Source organism: Xyrauchen texanus, chromosome 9 (genome assembly GCF_025860055.1).
Source record: "Xyrauchen texanus isolate HMW12.3.18 chromosome 9, RBS_HiC_50CHRs, whole genome shotgun sequence".
In the NCBI taxonomy this organism is placed as follows: Eukaryota; Metazoa; Chordata; class Actinopteri; order Cypriniformes; family Catostomidae; genus Xyrauchen; species Xyrauchen texanus.
The window spans coordinates 37,735,148-37,758,146 of NC_068284.1; the positions used below are offsets into that span (position 1 = coordinate 37,735,148).

At 37.0% G+C, this 22,999-nt stretch overlaps 2 protein-coding genes across 4 annotated transcripts; both read right to left on the minus strand.

Moving 5' to 3' along the window:
- Positions 1-31: 31 nt before the first annotated feature.
- Positions 32-6,389, minus strand: d2hgdh (D-2-hydroxyglutarate dehydrogenase). Its single transcript, XM_052133515.1, has 10 exons — positions 6,265-6,389; positions 3,253-3,591; positions 3,105-3,162; positions 2,876-3,015; positions 2,472-2,665; positions 1,927-2,095; positions 1,672-1,815; positions 754-896; positions 489-654; positions 32-297 (listed from the first exon to the last, which is right to left on the minus strand). The coding sequence occupies exons 2-10, from the start codon at positions 3,587-3,589 to the stop codon at positions 35-37; spliced, it is 1,614 nt and encodes a 537-aa protein (XP_051989475.1). The 5' UTR covers positions 3,590-3,591; positions 6,265-6,389; the 3' UTR covers positions 32-34.
- Positions 6,390-6,528: 139 nt separating this feature from the next.
- LOC127648762 (cytoplasmic 60S subunit biogenesis factor ZNF622-like) lies at positions 6,529-17,438 on the minus strand. 3 transcript variants are annotated; one of them, XM_052133518.1, is made up of 7 exons: positions 17,342-17,438; positions 10,804-11,355; positions 10,147-10,398; positions 9,846-10,008; positions 8,620-8,735; positions 8,187-8,330; positions 6,529-7,055 (listed from the first exon to the last, which is right to left on the minus strand). In XM_052133518.1, exons 2-7 carry the CDS (start codon positions 11,351-11,353, stop codon positions 6,922-6,924), a joined length of 1,359 nt encoding a protein of 452 aa, XP_051989478.1. In that variant the 5' UTR covers positions 11,354-11,355; positions 17,342-17,438; the 3' UTR covers positions 6,529-6,921. The 3 variants fall into 3 exon arrangements, with proteins under 3 accessions (XP_051989478.1, XP_051989476.1, XP_051989477.1); XM_052133516.1 differs by lacking the exons at positions 6,529-7,055; positions 8,187-8,330; positions 8,620-8,735; ... (1 more) ...; positions 10,147-10,398; positions 10,804-11,355 and adding an exon at positions 13,646-15,851 and having other exon boundaries at positions 17,342-17,428; XM_052133517.1 differs by lacking the exons at positions 6,529-7,055; positions 8,187-8,330; positions 8,620-8,735; ... (1 more) ...; positions 10,147-10,398; positions 10,804-11,355 and adding an exon at positions 13,646-15,856 and having other exon boundaries at positions 17,342-17,412.
- Between the last annotated feature and the right edge of the window lie 5,561 nt (positions 17,439-22,999).

Sequence of the window (22,999 nt, forward strand, 5' to 3'; positions counted from 1 at the left end):
TATATGCACACAAAACCAGGTTGGACTGAGGCTATTAGTGTAGGTCATCTGGTAGAGTCTTGTAAGGGTTGAGAATTCCTTTAGGATCTAGCATAGCTTTAATGTTTCCCATTAGTGCAACTGCCTCTGAGGGTTTACTGTAATAAATATAGTTTCTCTTCTTTAGACCCAGTCCATGTTCTGCACTGATGCTGCCTTTCCATTCTGATGTCCACTCGTACACATAAGGCTCAATGGCAGCCAGTAGGGCAGGGTCTTTAAAGGGGGACGTGATGTTCAGATGAAGATTTCCATCACCTAGAAGCAAAAAAGCAGAAATACTGAAATCAAAGTGTGACTGAGGCAGTCGGTCACCTTACTACCATAACTCTTACATTCTGCCAAAAATGGAAGAAAAAAAGTGGTTTGGAATAATTTGGATCAAAACAGATTTAGGATTTATCAAGCATTAAGTAAGAAAAGAGAAATGCAAATTAAGGTGGCCATACCAACATGTCCATAACCAACAACATTCTTGGCCATGTCTCCAAGGTGCCCTCTCATGTCTTGAACTAAATCATAGATCTTCTCCACGGGGAGAGAGATGTCATATTTGTATGTGTAGCCTTCATGTGTCAGAGCCTCGGTGACTCTCTCCCTCAAAGACCACAATGCCTGTGTTTGACATAGATCTTCAACATTAAACATCCCAGCACAGATTTGGCATTTTCAAATGTACAGATGAATATGAAATGAATAAAGTGAATAGAGTACCTTAATTTTTGCCGCCTCTGTTGCAACTGTCCCATCAGTCACCAGTGATGATGTCATGACCTCCTCAAGGAAGTTGTGCAGTTTTTCTTCATCGTGGGTTGCATTTGATCCAGCAGTCTCAATGACAATGTAGAAGGGACATTCTACAAAACACATTATTACACTGTCACTGACTGACAACGACCTTTAGACAGTAACTTGAGAGTTTAATAATAACAGAACTCTTTTAAACAGGATTATCTTTTTTTATATATATATATATCTCTAGCCTTCTTGTCAATTACAATCGTGAGAAGCATTGTGACCCAGGACGAGTGTACCCAAAGCCTTATATTGTCATCTACACTCATTGAGCACTTTATTAGGAACACCTGTACACCAACTTATTCATGCAAATTACTTTTCAACCAATCGTGTGGCAGCAGTGTAATGCATAATATCATGCAGATATGGGTCAGGAGCTTCAGTTAATGTTCACATCAACCATCAGAATGGGAAAAATGTGATCTCAGTGATTTAGACCGTGGCATGATTGTTGGTGCCAGACAGGCTGGTTTAAGTATTTCTGTAACTGCTGATCTACTAGGATTTTCATGCACAACAGCCTCTAAAGTTTAGTCAGAATGGTGCCAAAAACAAAAAACATCCAGTGAGCGGTAGTTCTGTGGACGGAAATGCCTTAACGAGAGAGAACAGAGAATGGCCAGACTGGTTCGAGCTGACAGAAAGGCTACAGTAACTCAGATAACCAATTTGTACAATTGTAGTGAACTGAATAGCATCTCAGAATGCACAGCATCGAACCTTGAGGCGGATGGGTTACAACAGCACATTGTGCACTTTACATGGACAAAGTGTTCCTAAAAAAGTGCTCAGTGAGTCAATGTAGCAATAATGACTGTAGTGATTATTTTGTACCTGTGATAGGGTTGGTGAGTTTCAGGTGGTTTTCCAGAAGTTTCATACAAGAGGCATCTAAAAACTCAAAAGCAGACAAGATCTCCCCCAGCATCCCTCTGCAACACTGAAATGTTTCCAGCAGGTGCTGGAAGCTAGAGCACCCTGCAGGACACATGAGGTACCACAATAAATTTTCCATGCAAATGAGTCATTGTTGCACATTTAACTTTGTTTGCCCTTAAAAAAGGTAATACCTTTAATGTGTAAATTTACCTAAAAATGCTACATTGACAGCTTTGGGTTTCCGTGGACACAGGATGGAAACAGCAGTAATAACTCCTAATGTTCCTTCTGAGCCAATGAAAAGCTGCTTAAGGTCATAGCCAGTGTTATCCTTGCGAAGGGTTGCCAGACAGTTCAGAACCCTCCCATCTGCCAGAACCTAAACATGCAAAATGTGCAACAATACAACTTAGAGACATTAAAGCTAAGTGTGTAATTTCTGCACCAACAAATGGAATTGCAAATAATTGCATTGTTTTCATCCAGCCTTCTGTCTGCTGTTCGAACAAACGGTTAGTCTCACCCCCAAATCTGGCTGTTGTTGTTGTTGTGTTGGCCTGGACAAGTTGCTACATAGAGAAACTCTGTTTACAGTGTGGAGAAAATAAACCAACTAATAGCTTGCTTACTTAATAGAGTACTTCAACCCAAAGGGACCTTTGAATCTCTTTCTGTTCCCTTTCATTCAATCAACTAGTCACACTTACTAGAGACTCTTATGTTGGTGATAATTTTGTAAATATAGGAAGGCTTACCACTTCCAGACCCAGAACGGTCCCTCTAAGCGACCCGTAGCGCAGTAGTCTGAGGCCACCTGCATTAGTGGCCACATTTCCTCCAATTTGGCAGCTTCCCTTTGCACCAAGATCCAGCGGCATGATAAAGTCTTTCTCCTCTAGGTACTGAGACAGGTTCTCCAACACACAGCCTGCCTGACATGTCAGAATACCTGAAAAAAGCCCAACAAAAATATGTGGATGGAAACCCAGCTAGTGAGGGCAGAATTCTTTCATTTTGGGGTGAACATGTCAGTAAAGATGAACTTTAAAAGACCACAAGTTTACTGCTTTATCATTTTTAAATCCCTTTAATGACAGATGCTTTGTGTTAAGCTATGATACCTTACATATTATATCTAAACTATATATGAGTCACAAACCTGAAATGCTGTCAAAACTGATGACTTGGTTCATAAGAGAAGTGGAGAGGATGATCTCATCAAACACAGGGACACTTCCTCCCACCAGACCAGTGTTTCCTCCCTGAGGACACAACGCTAGATTGCGCTCATTACAGTATCTGCAAAAAACATCAAATCATTTGATATAACTCTAAATATCTTTGTAACCAAATACTGTAAAATTCCAATGTGACGGTGGAATACTTGCCTAAGAATCTGAGAGACCTCTTCTGTTGTTTTGGATCGCAAAAGAACTTCACTATTACCTGCCAGAAAAAAGCATCAGAATCAATTACAATACACTTTGCCAATCATCTACATCTCTAACTTTTAAGAAAAAATCTTTTTTTATTCACCTTGCACTGACTTTAGCCAGTCTATGTTGTTTGACTTCAGCAAGTCTGGATCAGTGATGGCTCTTCCAGGCAGCAGTTCTCTAAAGAAAGAAACGTCTTCCTGGGTGACCCTAGAGAAGGGTAACCTAGGTGGTGCAGCACCTGGGTTGTCTGGGCTGGCTCCCACCCCTTTCCTGTGTACACAGCGATGCTGAATCAGCTGGCTCGACCACACCGACGGGGCTCTTCCTGATTTTTCTCTTCCCACTGCAGTGAGGACAGTGCTGTACTTTGGGCATAGTATCCATCTGAATGTTGACTTAAGAGAAAGTCTTGTGAATCTTAGTAAGATGGCCATACCTGTAGAAGTGGAGAGGACAAATCACATCTTATTTAACCAGTATATTTTACATTATTTGCCAAGTTCAGATCAAGGGTTTAAACTCAGTTTCCCACCCGGGCCAGAGCTTATTACACGTATAGTTAATTTCTCTTTATGTAGGGGGAAGTTAACCAGTAAAAAAGGTGAGGCATACAATACAATCTCTAACTGTAATCATAGTGCACATTAACCATGCCATGATCATAATTTATATATTAACCCTAGAATGCATACAGGGGAAAGAAAAAGAATGTGACCCCTTTGGAATTAGTGGTTTTTTGCATTGATATGCTTAAGCTAACAACACATAATTTTTTTTATAATATTTTATGTCTTAATTGGACACATTCCATTAAACATTCACAGTGCTGTGGAAAGAGTAAGTGAACCCTTTGGTTTAATTACTGGTCGATCCTCCTTTGGCTGCAGTAACCTCAACCAATTACACCTGCACAATGATCAGAAGGAATTTTGGACCATTCTTCCTTACAGAACTGTTTCAGCTCAGCCATATTCTTAGGATGTCTGATGTGAATGGCTTGTTTGAGGTCATTCCACAGCATCTCTATTGGATTATGGTCTGGGCTCTGACTGGACTACTTTTTCTGAAGCCATTCTCCATGTTTAGGGTCATTGTTCTGCTGCATCACCCAACTTCTTGTTCATACGGTTGACCTGCCAGAAATGTTAACCAGTTCCAATGTTTCCTTCAAGTCTTAGGCTGTCACTCAAGGGTAATTTTTTACCTCATTGAGCGTTCTGCGGTCTGCCCTTTGAGTCATCTTGGCTGGACAGCCACTTCTATGGAGAGTAGCCACAGTACTAAATCATCTCCATTCATAGACAGTTTGTCTAAGTGTGGAAACTTGAATATCTAAGCTCTTCAAGATAACTTTGTAACCCTTTCCAGCTATATGAAAAGCAACAATTCTTGACAGTTGGTCTTCTGAGATCTCTTTTTTTGCAATGCATGGTCCACTTCACCAGATGCTTCTTGTGAATAGCAAACTCAAAATGTTTGAACTTTTGAAAACTTTTATCCAAAGTGCTTGGCATTACATCCATTACAAGAAAAATACTGAGTACTCATGTAGCAGCCTGCAGTTAGATGCCTTGTATACAGCAAGGGCACATTGGTCATAACTCCTTGACCACTTCTCAGTGTATTTGAACGCTTTGGCCGCTCTGGCGTAGCAGCATTATGCTCAAGAGAAGAGAAGTGTCACAACATGAAATGTAAACAGAAAAACAAGCAATACATTGACACTAGAAACCTTTTATAATGACAGCATTTTTATATTGCCTATTCCGCATCTCAACGCAGGCATAAAGCTTGCCACAAAGAACCGGCCAAAGTAAGGATTATGCATTAAACATTTAAATTGTTTATTAATAAAATAGTGTTTTCTGTCAGTCTTCGGTTCATTTATGAGACGGGCTCCAGTTCACGCGCCGGCGCCTCCGTGCCCTAATTATATTGTCTACTATATTTGCTTCTTATTTATTAATCCAGTCAATTTGTTGATGAAAACATTGATTAAAATGAAGATACAATTTATACAAAACGAAATTCACTTAAAACAAAACAATAAGTGGTCAGAATTATGTCTGACCCATTCCAAATGTTTTCCGATATATGGTGACTGATGGAACAAAGAGCGCGCATTTCGACATTTGCAGTAAAAACTTGAAATATAAATTCTCAGAAAATGCATTTAATACCAATATATTGAAACGTCTGTTTATATACTCCATTAATAAACGAGTCCAGACATTGGAAAAATATCAGTCCACATGCGTTTTATATTTAATATTTAGGTACTTTTAGGTAGCAAAATATTTTTTAGAAAATTCTACTAGACTGCGTCACTCATAAATCATGAAATTTCACACATCCACCATCTCTTGAGTTTTATTAGAAATCTTTAACTTTTAGGTAGCAAAATATTTTTTAGTAATTCTGTCAATTACACTAAGGTTAGATTTCATTGAAGGTAAATTGGAGCGGCCACACTGAGCTGTGCGTAACGCCCACAGACGTGAAGTGAACGAGACAGAGGCTGACCGGTACTGTCTGAAATGGTTAACTCTGTGGCGATGCATGTGCAAAACAGATTTAACTAATCATAAAGTCAATCAGGATACATAACACAGCCTACTATAGGCCTACACTAACCCCCCCACCACAATATAGTTCCCACGTCCCTGCACCTCACCACTCAAAACAACAAATATACTTGTAGTAATTAAGAAAAATAGTGTCATACAGCAATATAAAGTACATAAGGATTTATAAATATTTTTTGTTTTTGTTTAGTACACTACTTTTATGTACGTGTTTGTGAGGGTAGAGTTGAGACATTTCCCATATTTCTGTTTTGCGCGCTTCTTTATACTGTCACCCATAGTGCCTGAAACTGTTCAGAATCGAATAAAAGTCGTCAACTATTTAAAAATGTAAATATGTAGTAATACGTAAAGAGTAGTTATATAAAGAATAAGCACATGCCCCCGTGCATTTTAGGGGGATGATGTTACATACGCGTTCTAGGGTTAATATTGTTGATGCATTGTTTAAAAACAAAAAGCATTTAAAAACGAGAATTTCTATTCAAAATCCGGCTACAGAACATAACAGGTAGAAGACCTACTGTGTCAGATGTGCCAGGAGTCGCAGCTGATCTTACATTATATTATTCACGCAGGAAACCATCTAATATTTACAGAAGACTGTACAAATGTGCAATGTTTTGGTTAACTTCCTCGTGACCTTTAGATTTTCTGCTGAAGGACTATTAGGTGAAACAGCGCCATCTGTCAGTGAGGAGTCATTTGTATCTTTTAATCCACAACTACCACACATTACAAAATGTTTTATGTTGCAATAATTTCATGCAAACCTTAACAAATGTTATTTTCTGAAAATATCAAACATCAAATACAATTTTGCTCATTTGATTTTTATTTTTAGTCCTTAAATTGTTCTATACAATTTTGTTTTCTCTTACAAGCAGTAACAAGATTACAAATGGTAGTAAATTCCATTATGAAAAACACAAAAGTAATCTTCTGGTGTTTAATCTGGGTTAGCAGATAACTTGTATAGAGAACATATTTTTTAATCCTACACTAATTTATTAAAGTTGGATATTGCAACTTTTTGTCGTCACTAATTTTTATTTCCCATTTTTACTTCCAAACATCAGCAGCAGCACAACACATCTTATTTGAAAGAACAAAAACATTAAGTGATTCTCAATTCATACACTAGTATTTTTCTTAACTCCTTCTTGAGAATTCATATCTTTTTAGAACATGACTTGTGCTCTGAAATGTGTTTGTTTGGTGGAGTTGTTGTTCATCCCCATCTTCAGCATCCACTTGGATTTCATTCTGCGCACGTATTGCATGTCTTTCTGCTGCTGGCTCACAAAGCCCTTACCTGAGAAAGAGAAGACAAGTTAAGCAGTTATTGGTGCAGAAAATATGCTAAACCACCATAACAAGACTAGGACTGAAAACAGCGTAATGTTATTTTAAGAGAAACAAGATCCTCCATCTCCACAGAACAAAAAAGTGAAATAGAAGGTATGATTCACCCTAAAATGAAAATTTGGTCAAAATGTTCTCACTAAACCCATGACTTACTTTCTTATGTGTAACACAAAAGGAGATGTTTTAAGGAATATCACAGCCCATCTTTTCAGTTCAATAGCAGGGGATAGCACCTCACTTTAAAGCACCTCAATTCCAGCTTTCACAGACGTGCTCATCCATAGACATTCAGTCTTAATTTCAGTTCATGCACCACCCCCAATGTTTCATCAGACATCTCGGCCTCTGAGTGGATTAAAATTTCAATCTGTGCTATTACAAATCATCCCCTTTGAGATGATATATAACATTTTACCATCAATAATCTATAAAATATTTTTGATGATTTGTTTAGAAAGCTTTTCCTGCTGGATGGCATATTTTGTTCTGGACATCTAAAATATAACATTGGATTATTCACACAAGCAAGCTCACAGACACTGCCTAAGGCAAGAGGAGATAAGTGCTAACGGCAACAGTGATCAGTACAAATACATTTGATTTTCTAACAGAAATCATAGTTCACTTTGTGATTCTTTTGAAAATATTTAGAACTGTGGCATTAGGGCATCAAAATAAACTTCTGGTGAGTCCACAGATTTGAAGAGGTTAAACAAAGGACCCAGACTTAAGTAGTCAAAAGTAATCTGTGGATTGCACATCATATTCCAAGTCTTCCAAAGGCATGCAAGAGGTTTTGGAGAGAAACAACTGAAAAATTAAGTACTTTTTCAGCAAAAATCTTGAAGACTTTTTGTACGTTCACTAGTGCATGAGAAGCTTCTTTAAAGCGGTGCTCTTGTTCACGCAAGAATTTGAGTTGTTTTAGTGCCAATATCTCCTTTGTGTTCGGTAAATGAAAGAAATGAATATAGGTTTGGAATGACATGAGGATGAGTGAATGATGACAGAATTTTCATTAATAGGTGAAATATTCCTTTAATTTCTGCACAACATCATCAATGACAATCAAACTCACCAAAGTCTCCTCCCCAGCCAAGTGCTCTGTACTGTTTAAGGACTCGACCCACAGCCTTTTGGTTATGAGCAGGAACCAGCGCCCTCTGAACACCAAACCTCTGCTTATAGTACCTCATCAGAGAGCGATGGCCGATCTTAGCACCTTTAACACAACAGTTTTTGTATTGAGTTTACATGCATCTTCAATAGGAGACTGATGAGTGTGTGAAATAAACACTCTGAAGTGGAAAGGAATTTCATTTTCAGAAGGTCAAATCACTTAGACTGAGTGATTCTTCAGACAAAACCAAAGATTTCCAAGTATGCTCAATAGACGAGCAACACACTGGAGTTAAAACTGATTCAGTATATATTCAATAAAGCAAATGTCATCATTTAACATCATAACTCTTATGTAGAAATGTTAAATAAAAGCAGATGTTGATGGGTACCTGAGGGTAAAGTGAGCTCCAGCGTCTCGTCATCAAACTCCACAGCCTTTTCATCAGGTAGATCACCATCCTTCATCTCCACATCATCTCCATCTTTAGCATCAGGATAACTACTCCTGAACATTGAGAGAGACAAATGTTTATGGCTCACATTCATATAAATTATAAATAGTTTTTGTTATTCCAGCTAGGTCTGGGAGGCTTAGGCTGAAACCCAGAAACTCAGTGATGAGTTTTTCCACCTAGAATTTACAACAAAAACATCTAAATTCACATTAGAGAAAACGACTTCACATATAAAAGCCAGGGCTGAGTTTTAGAAAAATCCCCATAATAAGCTAAGAAACTCCTTGTGAGGCTATTTTAACTAAGAAATAGTTCACCCAAAACTAAAAATTATTTCATCATTTACTCACCTTCATGCTATCCCAGATGTGTATGACTTTCTTTCTTCTGCAGAACAAGAACAAAGATTTTAAGAAAATATTTCATCTCTGTAGGTCAATACAATGCAAGTGAATGGTGACCAAAACTTTGAAGATCTAAAAAGCACAAAAAGACAGCATAAAATTAATTCATCCGACTCCAGTGGTTAAATCCACGTCTTCTGCAGTGATCCAATTGGTTTTTGGTGAGAAAAGTCCATAATGTAACTTTTCTCACTGTACATCTTGCCATTGCAGTCTCTAAGCACAATCATGATTTCAAGCTCGATTACACTTCCTAGTGCTTGATGCATGTGCAGAGCACTAGATGGCGCTAGAAAGTAAACAAGCTTCAAATCGTGATCGCCAAGTAGATGTCAAGATTTAGAGTGAAAAAGGAATACTATTTTGGTCTGTTCTCACCAAAAACTGATTGGATTGCTTCAGAAGATATGGATTAAACCACTGGAGTCATATGGATTATTTTTATGCTGACTTTGTGCTTTTTGTAGCTTCAAAGTCACCATTCATTGCATTACATTGTATGGACCTACAGAGCTGAGATATTCTTTAAATAAAAACATTTGTGTTTTACAGAAAGCAAAAGTCATACACATCTGGGATGGCATGAGGGTGAGTAAATGAGAAAATTTCCATTTTAGGGTAAACTATTCCTTACATAAGGGGTTTCTTTGCAACCGGCTGCATGTCTTAAACAGCCTTTACGGGCTGACCAAGGAGACAACCAATAGCATCTGAAAGATTTGAATACATTATCTTCACACACTAATGCCTCAGCACCTGAAGTCGAAGAAGTCTGCAAACTCAAGTGCAGCATCTCCATCTGTGAAAAGCTTACAGTGACTCTTGTCGGTCATGTGTGCCTGAACTGCTTCCGTAGAGTAGAATGATTTGCCTTTCTCATTACACCATAAGCACACTTTGCCTACACCAACCTTCTCTCCTACATAGAAATAGAGATTAAAACACAAAAGTTAATCTCTCAGATCCATATATATATATATATATATATATATATATATATATAAAAAGAAAACACACTCATACACAATTCTCTCACTGTTTAAATCCACTACTTTACCCAGATATGAAATAAGTCCTCTTATGTCGACCAGATACTCAATATCTGGGAGGAAGAAGCTGTGTGCTTTGGTCATATGTGCTACGTTTCGGGTCAATGAGCGTGAGTGATGCCCACAGAACAGGCAGTCTGTAACTGGGATTGAACCAGGGGCCTGAGCCCCGGATGCAGAGTCCTCCTCCATCTCTTCTTCTTCTTCGTCGTCTTCCTCACCATCCATATCCTCATCAACAACATCAACATCCTCCCATTCTTTAAACAGAGAAAACGATTCTTATTAGAAACTCCAAAGCAAATCAAACATGGCATTGATGCAACGAACAACTACTAATCAACTTTGGACACAATTAATTGATAAAAGTTCGATCTAAAAGCTAATGCTTGAAATTAGTTTGCACACAAATGTTAACTGTGCCTACTTATGGATTTCTTTATAAATAAAATTTGTAATATTTTTTGAAAAGGATGAGTTGGTAGAAAAGAAACCAACAAGTGCCCAGCATAATTGGGAACGCCTTAAAAACTGTTTACAAAGCATCCAAGGTGGCACCTCATGAAGTTTGATCCAAATGCCCAAAGTGTGCTAGAGTTGATGACTCTAAATATAGGTTTTTATTATTAGGCCCACTCAAAAGCATCACTGCCCTGCATTCTTACCCTCCTCCACTTCCTCTTCCTCGCCCTCCTCTACTCCAAGCTTCTTGGCCTGCTGCTCGAACCACTGCAGCCGAGGAGGTTTGTCCAGCCGCTGTCTGACCCGCCTCTCTGTGGGTGTGGCTTTAGAGGTGGTGTGTCTCTGCTGCTCTTTGAGTACTTTCTGAAGAGCTTCATTCTGTGCATCCTTATCAAGTTCTGCCCCTTTCTCCAGATTCTTCTCATTCAGTCGCTGGACAGTCTCCTGGGCAGTGGCCAGGGCTTTCCTCTCTGCCTGCAGGTGTTTATTGGACTGGATGTGATTGGTGTAGGCATTATCACTGGAGAACTTTTTGTTGCAGGTGGTACAGTGAGCAGGCTCGCTGGCCTGACTCTGCTTTTCTGCTGCTGCCCTCTGTGCCAGCACTCGTTCCTGGAAGTTTTCCGAAGTAACTGGAGGCATGTCTGCCACCTTCCTTTTCAGATTGTAGCGATGCCAATCTGTTTTATAATGAGCCCGCTGAACATCCCCATCAGAGAACTGCACACGGCAGCTGATGCAGGTGTATGACATGACTGTAAAAAAAATTTAATAATCTTTTATCAATCCATTTGTGCTTCATAGATTATACTGGTATGTATGTTTAGGTTAAAAATACCTCAACTTCACCAAAATTAAAAAATGTACCATGGTAACTACATTTTCTGAGTGAAAATACCATAAATATTATGAATATTGTTTCGGTGCCTCCTTGATTTATTTTGTTTTGTGTATTTTTCATACTTAATTGTTTTATATATTCAAACGAGATATAACATAAAACAAAGGCAACCTGAGTAAACACAAAATACAGTTTTTACATTTTTCTTTTAAGCAAAATCCATCCAACACCTATAACACCCATGTGAAAAACTAACTGCCCCGTTAAACATAATAGCTGGTTGTGCCACCTTTACCAGCAACAACTTCAACCAAACACTTCCGATAACTGGAGATCAGTCTTTCACAACGCTGTGTAGGATTTTTGGCCCACTCTTCTTTGCAGAACTGCTTTAGTTCAGACACATTGGAGGGTTTTCAAGCATGGACTGCCCATTTAAGGTCCTACCAGAAGGTTTGAGGATCATCAAGGTGTGTTTTGGCAAAATTCAGACGACCGTTAATGTTCTTCTGGGTTAGCAGTGGTTTTTGCCCAACCACTCTTCCATGAATGCCATTTTTGGCCAGTGTCCTTCTGATAGTGGATTCATGAGACCTTTACTGATGCGAGAGTTCTGCAGTTCCTTGGATGGTGTCTTTGGCTTTTTTGTGACTTCCTGATGAGTCGTCGCTGTACTCTTGGAGGAATTTTGGAAGGTCGGCCACTTCTGGGAAGGTTCACTACTGTGCCAAGTTTTCTCCATTTGGAGATAATGGCTCTCACAGGGGTTCTTTTGAGTCCCAGAGCCTTTGAAATAGCTTTGTAACCCTTCACAAACTGATGTATTTCAATCACCATTTTCCTCATCATTTTCTTTCGACTTTGGCATAGTGTACTACTGGGTGAGACCTTTTAGCCAAGTTCATGCTGCTGAAAAAGTTCTATTTATGTGATGATTTCATTGAGCAGGGCTGGCATTAATCAGGCCTGGGTATGTCTAGTCCAGTTGAACCCCATTATGAATGCAGTTTCATATATTTGGGGATTTAGTAACTAAGGGGGCAAATACGTTTTCCACATAGGCCCAGTTGGTATTGGACAACATTTTTGATTCAATAAATGAAATTATCATTTAAAAACTGTATTTTGTGTTTACTCAGGTTGCCTTTGTTTTATGTTAGATTTTTTTTAAACAATTTTGTACATCCACAAACAGAAGAAATCAGGATGGGGCAAATAATTTTTCACAGCACTGTACAAATGATCTGCAAATACATTTATATATATATTGCCGTATTGTACTATACTTTACCCTTTCTATTCTAAAAATTGCACAAAATTAAAAAATAAATAAAACAAATTTGTTTAGAATTTCATAGGGGACATCAGGGCTTGTTGTCCAGTGACTATTTCACAGGTATTCAACACAATCGAGCAAAAGAAAAAAAAAAAATCATGAAAAGAAATATATATATTATTATAAAAAAAATTACATTCTAATAATCTAATTTTGTAATCGATAAAACGCATAATTATTTATTACATACATTAAATGTGATTGCATATTTACGACAAAGAAAAACATGTCACCTACCTGACATTACCTGTCCTGAACAAGGCCTGAATGGATGACAGTGTGGTTTTATTGTGCTCACTTTTTAACCCAATTGCTATTATAAAAATATCTTAATAATAAATTGATAATTGCCCAATTATCTTATGACACTTCACTGGCCCCTGCCTGTATCTCTCCACTGATATTTGGATGGACTACAAAGACTCTTAAACTAAAGCCTTACCATTTAAAACGTATTACGCCTTAATGTCATACTGAAAAATTTGATAACTTAATCTATTCAATGAATACATGATTTGTATTACACATACTACAGATAAAAATTCAGACTGTAATGATGCATTTCTGCATTTTATAGCAGCATAAATCTATCTCTTTATATATATATTTGCAATTTTTCAATTATTATTAATTAATTATAATTTGTATTACCCTAAAAAAACAAAGTGTTACCACACATGCGATGACGTTTCTAATACAGCTGATGAGTGAATTTGGCATCTTCTCTCTTCTGACTGTCTTAATCCATCGCTCACTATATTTTTCTTAATTTGCAAAGTTGTGGAAAATTAATAGTGGCATTTTCCTTTTCATGTTGGAGCAAATGGGTAAGCAAAAGTTATATTGGGCGTGGTCTCTCATTCATCGCTATCAAAGATTTTTTAAGGTAAACACTACTTTATTAATATTGCCAAAGCAGGGATTATGACAGCATTATTAGAGCATGAAAGCTGTAACATACATGAGTATCACCTTGTCTGTATCAAAATAAACACAAAATTACAGATGTAGCAGCAGAACAAAGCTAAAACTAATTAAAAAAAATGCACATCTACACAACTGTAGGCAAGGTAAATGTCACAAAGTTATTTTGAGAATAAATCACTCATGTAAGTTGCTAACACAAGTAAGTATAATAAAGACTGTTACTAGCCTATTAGAGAATGCAATAGTTTAGTCTCACAAACATTTCTAAGATAGCACTTTTGATGTTTGTCTAGTAAGTGTAAGTCTGGTAATTTCTACATTTCTGTTTATAAATGGTTAATCATAGTTATATTGGCACAGAAATGGGTGGTTTCAAAATAATTTTCTGGACTAAGCATTAGCTGAAAACTGTTTTTTTTTTTTTTTTTTTTTAAACAACTTTAACATGGGAATGCATGTTTGCCTATAGAAGAAAAAAACAAAAACATGGCTGTGCAAGCCGTATTTAAAGGAGCACATTATCTTCTACTGAGCAGATGAGACCAGTGGCTCTTCAGTGAACAAAGTCTTCAAACTTCAGCCAGACTCCACAGTATTAGTCACATTGTTTTTCTCCAGAGATGAGTTATCCTCTCTTGATTGCTCCCTCTCCATCTCAGTGTCATTCTCCTCAGGGTTGGAGTCTCCATCCATGACCTTGCTATCACTCTGCTCTTTGGTTTGTTCGTTCTTTTTCAGAACTCCTTTCTTGGCCTCTTCGAACTGTCTCTGCTCAGCCAAACTTTTATTTAGCACTTGACTGAGCACTGACTCTCCTTCTCCCATCAGAAACATGCTCTTAAACTTATTATATAGCATTGAGGCTTTGTCCATTACATCCTGGCTGGCCTTGAACTTGCGGATCTTCTTAAGCGTGGCTATGAGCTCACAGTGCCTCTGAAGATGTTGAGTCGTGACCTGCAGTGAGCTCAGCTCATCGAGCACACCTAGACACTTTTTCACATCTGGGTTATCAATCTTCAAAGATGTTTTAATGTCCCCATGTAACTTCAGGAGTCTTGATTCGGTTGAAACTTCCTTTCTTTTGTTACTTTTCCTATTATCTCTCTTTTCACCTTTTCCTAACTCTTTCTGTTGGTCTGATTTGCTAGCATGCTCCTCTTGGTCTGTGTCTGCAGAGTGCTCCAGTGGGATCTGCTTCCTCCCAAATCCACTCTGTTTTCTTTCCTCTTCTGTGTCTGAAGAGCTCTCCCCTCTGCTTTGCCTCTTTCTCTTTCTTTCTGCTTCCTTTTTTCCATCTTTGCTCTCATCCTTCCTCTTTTTCCTCTCTGTCTTCTTGCTCTCTTCTTCCCCTGGTGCTTTGGTTTTGTCCTCAATATCAGCTATGCCACCCAATGGCTCCTTTGAAGCAGGTTGCTGCAGCAGTAGCAGTTTCTCAATTTTAGGTTTCCTTCCTCTGCGCTTTATTAATGGATGTCCACCTGGATGGCCCGAAGTGGGGCTTGTGTTTTCAGTATCTGAGTCTTGCTCAGCTTCAACCTTCTTCTTCCTTCCTCTTTTAGCTTTGCCAGAGACATCTGTGCAGTCTTTCTGTAATGGGTCCTGTTGACCAAGAACAACAGATTCCTCTGTCAAATGAACCGGATCAGAAACATCAATGTCGTCACCACCACCATCCTCCTCCTCCTCCTCCTCATCATCATCATCAATGCCAGCCACTTCTGCTGACTTTCTCCTCTTCTCTTTGGTGTTCTCATCATCACCTTTTTGATTGCTGCTTAAATCTTTATCCGGACCTGCTTTAACATCCATTACCTTATGTCCCTCAAGTTCCACTTTAGGGTTATTCTCAATCTCCCACAAGCCTTCATTGAAGCCTTTCCTTTTGTTAGGTTTGCCATACTTGTCTTTGTTAGGTAAGTATGGGAAGATGTCTTTTGGACCCAAGAATGCCGTTTCATGAGTGCCAAAGAAGAAGATGGGAAACTTAACATTAGATGGCTTGACAGCTCCATCTGGAATCTCATCAATCCTTGCGGGCCAGTGGGGATAACCCTTCATCTTAGCAAAGATTAGATCTCCAGGTTTGAAATCCAGAGCCATATCAAGACAGTTGGATCACCCTTTCGTGAACACGGTTCTTCCCACTACGCTGAAAAAAACGATTTGTTGGCTCAGCAACCATAACGTATGAAAATAAATAGGTTTTACTCAGAAACTTACATATCTATAACATTTTAAGCTTTACTTGATTTGCATTAATGTGTACAGCACAAACATCAATTATAATGTGAATTTAGAGTGATCCATAAAGTAAATTAATAATTGTTCTAAATTAAATAAAACTTCTTTGGCTTACAAATACATTAAATTAAGATTTTAAGTAGGCTTACTAAAGTACAAGTTCAGAAATGAGGTTGTGGGGAATACCCATATTCCCCTGTGCTTGAATAATTTTATTTGGCTTAAAAGACAGCCTGATTCAGCTGAGCAACCAAAAAGAACATTTGTTTCAGCCAAGATGGTATATTTTCTAACCAATTATACTTTCCTTTTCAGAAAGGGGCAGGACATTTCTATCTTATAGTGAAATGCTGATGCGCCAACAGCGCTAGAGCCGTCAAAATTTGCACTGTAAATTTATTTACTTAGTTACGTGAACAATATTTATGCAAATTCAACATTTGTGAACTTTGTGTTTTTTATGCTCTTCACAGATGCTGGCCAATTTGAGTTGACCAGTAATTATTTCAAATGTCTTTAATATATATTTTTTGCCTTTTACTTCTGTCAGTAGAGCCTTTTTTATTGTGAGATCAAATCATTTTAATTTATATTTCTTTGTAAGAAACTATTTCACTATATTAAACACAGATAAGCATTTTAGTGCACAAAAATAAAATAAAACAAATAACAGTTCATTATTTTGTTTGTAGTAATATTAGATAACATCACTTACACTCATATTATCTACAATATTTAAGCATTAACAGTTTATAAAGTATTACGTTATGTATGTATTCGTTTATTAATTTGAATGAATATTTTTCTATTAATAAAACGAATTACTAGTCATAGTAGTAGTACAAGTAATAGTTAATTACTAGTAATAAAAAAATTTAATTGAATCAAGCCTATTAATTTAAATAAACGTATGCTCATAAAGGACTATATTTTATATGCATATGTAAAATAAAAAATGTAAATAATGAAAGGCTAAATTCACAGTATGCCCAGTCACCACTACACAAATGTCTGAAAAGTTTTAGTAAAAGTTAGTAACAATGACTACTTATTATGGTATTTTGTCAGAAACTAGCGATCGTTACCATGGTAATTTTTTGAAGGGTATGAGTCATGCAGATAAAATGGGTCAGGTCTATTTAAGGAAACCATCTTGTATGATATGAGAGCTAAAAGCGTAACGTTTTGAGATAAATTCATCATTAAATCACAATTTAATCCAGATCTATCAGACATCATCAGATCCTTCCATTTATAGAATCATAACAACAGTGTTACATAACCATAAATGTTAGCTTTAAATATAATCCCATAAAATATACACAATGCGGTAGATCTTCATATAGCGAATTCGCCATTATTCATTTTTGTAGACGTGGCAGTGTGATAATACCTGTTTTTAACGATCCTCTTTATCAAAAGTTTACAGTGTGCGTGCTCTCCTCCACTGACAACACGAGGACGATAATAACCTCTGAACCTCAGCACAAGAGATCACAAACATACACACACAGCGCCTTCTTGCGGTCTGGAGGACCAACGACGATACTTACAGTAGATGCCTCTCGTCATTTTGAATCTGTCAACTGAGTTATTGTGTTAATTATTTCGAAAAACCGGTGACTTTCAGGTGGTATTGGGAGGTTGGGACATATTCGAATATGTTTCTCCGTAATTAGAGAAACATTAGGCCTACTATTATCAGTAGTGTACAGTATTTATTACTTTATTAATCTATAATCTCACACTGGACTGTCAAGATATTCTCCTCAATACAACTACTTTATATATATATATATATATAATGTATACTCTTTAATTTATTGTATTGTGTATTCTATATTGTGTGTATTGTTTACTGTACATTGTATATAATTATTGTGTTGTGTAAGTATGTTGTTTATTGTAATTGGTATATGTCTCGTCACTGTCATGACTGCTATGTTGCTCAGACCTGCACACAAGAATTTCACCTACTGTTGCACTTGTGTACATGATAGTGTGACAATAAAGTGATTTGATTTGATAACTGAGTAAAAATACTTAAGTATTATACTCAGGTATTAATTTTTGGGATGTACTTTACGCGAGTGCAATTTAAACAGAATCCTTTTATTTAATTAATTTCCAAAGAAAAAAATAGTACACTTTTTACTCCTTATAATTTTATTTAAATTTGTACTCGCTACATTATTGCTGATAATTGTCTTTTGACTTACTGGACTGTAGCAGCTTTTTCACTGCATCAGATAAACGACAGATGACAGACCAGAGGTCAGTAAAAATACCAGAGGTCAGTCATTTCAATTGGAGTGTCACACAGTGGCTGTGTGGAGTTCCGAGCATCTGCAGAGGCAGAATTTCAGCTCTGGTTTGAGATTTGGATATGTTGAAATGAATGAATGTGATGTATTCATGCAAAACTATGAGCACAAACTGAGAACCACTGATGTTTTTTCCCCTAAACTTTATTCTAAATGCCTGCTGCTTTTACAGATTGGACAGTTTTGAAGTCTTCTTCTTCTTTCGGCTGCTCCAGTTAGGGGTCACCACAGCGGACCATCCATGATCCGCATATTTGACTTGGCACAGGTTTTACATCGGGTGCCCTTCCTGACGCAACACCCAGTGGCTGGGGAATTCTCACTTACACCTACGGGGCAATTTAGAGTCTCCAAATCACTTAACCTGCATGTTTTTAGACTTGTAGGGAAAACCGCAGCACCCGGAGGTAACCCACGTGAACACGGTGAGAACATGCAAACTCCACACAGAAAGGGCCGATTTAGCCAGGACTCAAACCAGGGACCTTAATGCATGATAATTCACATCGCAATATATATATATATATATATATATATATATATATATATATATATATATATATATATATATATATATATATATATGTAATTGAATGTGTTCATGTCATTTATTTCTATGCTTGCCTTCATATTTAAATCATATCTATGAATTTCTTCTCCCTATTAGCTGAATTATTATTGTTGTTGTTAGGCTGCTATTAATTATTACAATAACTATAAAACCAGCAATGATTATAATAATAATAATAAATAATGAAATCTAAGTAAATATTAATTATGAATTTTATTGAATTCATCCATCTGCTCAACAGCAAGGTTTGGTAGCAAATCTCAGAAAACAATGAATAAAACCAACAACATTATTAACCTTCTTGAAAGCTTATTTTGATGTTTTTACTTTCTCTATGTCTCAAGCGGCTGGGAACTCTGACATCACAATTTGTGAGTGCCTTCACCTGTGCAACAAACATTTTGTGACTGTGGCAACATTTTTGCTAAATAAAATTATGCAGTTCATTACATGTATCGTGGCAGATCCAAAGTGAAATGTCCACTGTGTGGCGCTAAAAGCAAGTCAAATTTTTTTCCGAACAGATGAGTTTTTAGGGTTTATGTTCAATTGAGTATTAAATCAACAAAACCGACCTCCTTACCCTAAACCTAAACCTAACCGATAGTGTCAGAAAAGGCTCATGTGACATGAAATACACAATTTCTGAAGCAACCACATCATTTTCACATATGCAACACTGTATCATTTGAGCTTCCATGCAGTCTGATCACACTTATACAAGCTTGTAAATGTAGTTGGTTATGTAATACAAACGTTAGAATTAGTCATATGCTATCGTAAAAGTGTTTATATGTCATAAGATAGCATTGTATGAGAACCAGAGCAAAAATTAAGTGTTTATGAACTGACAATCTGCCATTTTACTCCTGGTTTGAGTGAAAGGGAATAAAAATCATTGTTGTTTTAGCACCTCTTCTATGTGTTGTGCATTCTGAGATGCTATTCTGCTCACTATAATTGTACAGAGTGGTTATCTGAGTTACTGTAGTCTTTCTGTTTGCTCGAAACAGTCTGGCCATTCTCCATTGACCTCTCTCATCAACAAGGCATTTTCGTGCACAGAACTGCAGCTCACTGGATGTTTTTTGTTTTTGGCACCATTCTGACTAAACTCTAGAGACTGTTGTGCATGAAAATCCCAGGAGATCAGCAGTTACAAATAACCTCAACCCAGCCTGTCTGGCACCAATAATCATGCCATGTTCAAAACCACTGAGATCACTTTTTTTCCCCCATTCTGATGGTTGATGTGAACATTAACTGAAGCTTTGCAAGATATTATGCATAGCACTGCTGCCACACAATTGGCTGATTACATAATCACATGATTAAGAAGGTGTACATGTGTTCCTAATAAAGTGGTTGGTGAGTGTAGTATATTAGTAAATAAAGTCTTGACATGTTTAGATTTTTGAGTCATGCACAATAAACAAAAACAGAGAATGCAAACGAAGTCAAGACAGCGGCCGTCCTATTTCAAATCACATTGTGCGCATTTTCATTCATAAGGCTTACACTTCAGTAATATTGGCTTTAAACACTAATAATTTAGTTGTAATTTTGGATATGTTTAATTAAAATTAAAATATCGTCTGTGTCTTTTAATTTACATAATGATTAATAGGCATTGCTAGTGCATGCGGATCAGTAGCACGCCATGATGGTATACATTCCCATCGCTTCAGCAACTGACGCAGCGTCAAAGTGACCGCCGCACTACTGATTTCTCTCTGCAAAGGGTTTGAGAGTTGCGGTCATGTGCGCTTCATGACTTCAGAGATCGTCACTCCTGGGCGGAGATTCCCGTAGCATCAGTAACTGACACAACATCTTGTTCCTATATTTCAGGGAACCAGGATTACAGTTGTAACCATAATGTTATTAATATAATCCATTTAATATATTAATATTTGTATAATATATATTATTTAAAATTATATGCCAATAATATAATTATAATAACCATATTTTTAATACAATAATAATATTCTGATAAAGTATCATTAATATTATACTACATATATTATTTCATACATTCAATAATTACAATGTGTAATTAATTACAAGGCACACAGAAACTGAACGATACTATCAGAAGGTAGGTTCAGAGTTAGTTATGATAAATAACTAGTGGTACTTTGCAAGGCTATTAGCACTTATATTTAGGATTGTGGTAATATTTTATAGAACAGTGATTTAAAAAACCACATATGATAACCAATAACCTAAATATTGGGGCCAGGGCATTCCCCTGCTGTGGTCCTCTACCTTTGAAATAATATTTTATTTAGTTAACTGTACAATGTGTCATGGCTTCTTATAGACTACATTTCTCTATTTACTAAAGGCTAAACAAATTTTGTCCTGTTAAAAAAGGGCAAAAGTTAATTTAGATTTTGATTACTTGTGTTGTTTTCTACCACAAATTAATCTCTTCTGCAATTTGTAAGTTGCTTTGAATAAAAGCATCTGCTAAAGGTAAAGGCTGATGATGAATCCTGCTGTGAATATGTTGTGAACAATTATGGTGACCTTGGAGAAGCACACTTTAAACCTTCAAAAATGTGCTTATTTTATTCTCAGCTCATGCACATCAGAGCAATGAATTAAAACACCTTTTTAATAATTCATTGTAACTCATAGTGTATTGTCCATATGCCACACACTGGTAGATCTGCAAAATAAGAAAGCATGGCAGCAACATACAATCAGATGGCCTTCTTTTTCATCATGACAATAATGTATAGGCTATGGGTTAGAATGTTTCTATACAGCAGGGAAATCACAACCTTGGAGACTTAATAGCATTAGTGCTGTTTGTTTGACTTCTTAATGGCATAGCTCAATTTAAATGAATAGCGGCCCAAGGGTCACCATGGCACAACATTAATTAATATGCACATGCTTACTTGTAGGAGGAAAAAGCAGTAGTGATTCATTACATCTATACACTCCCCTCCCCAACTGCCTCTCTACAAGAGGGGCGCTTCCTGCCCGGCAGACTGATGTTGGTGCTGTACACTTGGTCCTCTGGAGTGCAGAGAGAGAGCGTGAAACCCAAAACCCTCAAAAGAGGAGACCACACAGGGAGAGTCTGTTCAACATCCGCACAACACACACCATGAAAGCCTTTAGAAGCATGTTTAAACATCATAAATGGGTGTTTCTTTAACTTTGGGACCTTTCATGTCCCGGGGGTTGATTTTTTTTTTTTAACGAACAGATTTCTACTTTTTCATTTTTGCTTTACAAAGGTCACGTTAAAGGGATGGTTCACCCAAAAAGAAAATTCTCTCATCATTTACTCACTCTCATGCCATCCCAGATGTGTATTACTTTCTTTCTTCTGCTGAACACAAACTAAGATTTTTAGAAGATATTTCAGCTCTGTTGGTCCATACAATGCAAGTGAATAGTTTTTTAAGGTCCAAAAAGCATATAATGGTAACAGAAAAAGAATCCACACAACCGCAGTGGTTTAATCCATGTCTTCAGAAGTGATATGATAGGTGTGAGTAAGGTTTTTTTTTTTTTTGTACGTGTATTCCATACTGTGTGTATTGTTTACTGTGCATTGTATAATATTCTTGTGTTGTGTAATTATGGGTACATTAGATATGTAAATTGTGTTGTGTAAATATGTTGTTTATTGTAATTGGTATATGTCTCGTCACTTGCATGACTGCTATGTTGCTCGGAACTGCACACAAGAATTTCACCCACTGTTGCACTTGTGTATATGGTCGTGTGACAAAGTGATTTGATTTGATTTGAAACAGATTTATATTTAAGTCCTTTTTTTGTGTAAATCTCCACTTTCACATTCTTCTTTTATTTATGGCATTTTGCATTCTTTGTGCATATCGCCACCTACTGGGCAGGGAGGAGAATTTATAGTAAAAAAGGACTTAAATATTGATCTGTTTCTTACCCACACCAATCACATCGCTTCTGAATTTATAGATTTAATCACTGGAATCTTATTGATTACTTTTATGCGAGTATCAAAGTTCTGGCCGCCATTCAATTGATATTGTATGGACCTACAAAGCTGAGATATTCTTCTAAAAATCTTTGTATGTTTTCAACAGACATCTAGTATTAAACTATGAAAATCCATTATGAATACAAATTATTACATGCTATATATATA

Coding starts and splice junctions, on each gene's coding strand:
- d2hgdh (XM_052133515.1), bottom strand. CDS start 3,589: ATGGCCATCTTACTAAGATTCACAAGACTTTCTCTTAAGTCAACATTC. Junction 655..753: donor CAGAGGCGGCAAAAATTAAG/GTACTCTATTCA, acceptor TGTCAAACACAG/GCATTGTGGTCTTTGAGGGA. Junction 298..488: donor TGTTGGTTATGGACATGTTG/GTATGGCCACCT, acceptor TTTTGCTTCTAG/GTGATGGAAATCTTCATCTG.
- LOC127648762 (XM_052133516.1), bottom strand. CDS start 15,807: ATGGCTCTGGATTTCAAACCTGGAGATCTAATCTTTGCTAAGATGAAG.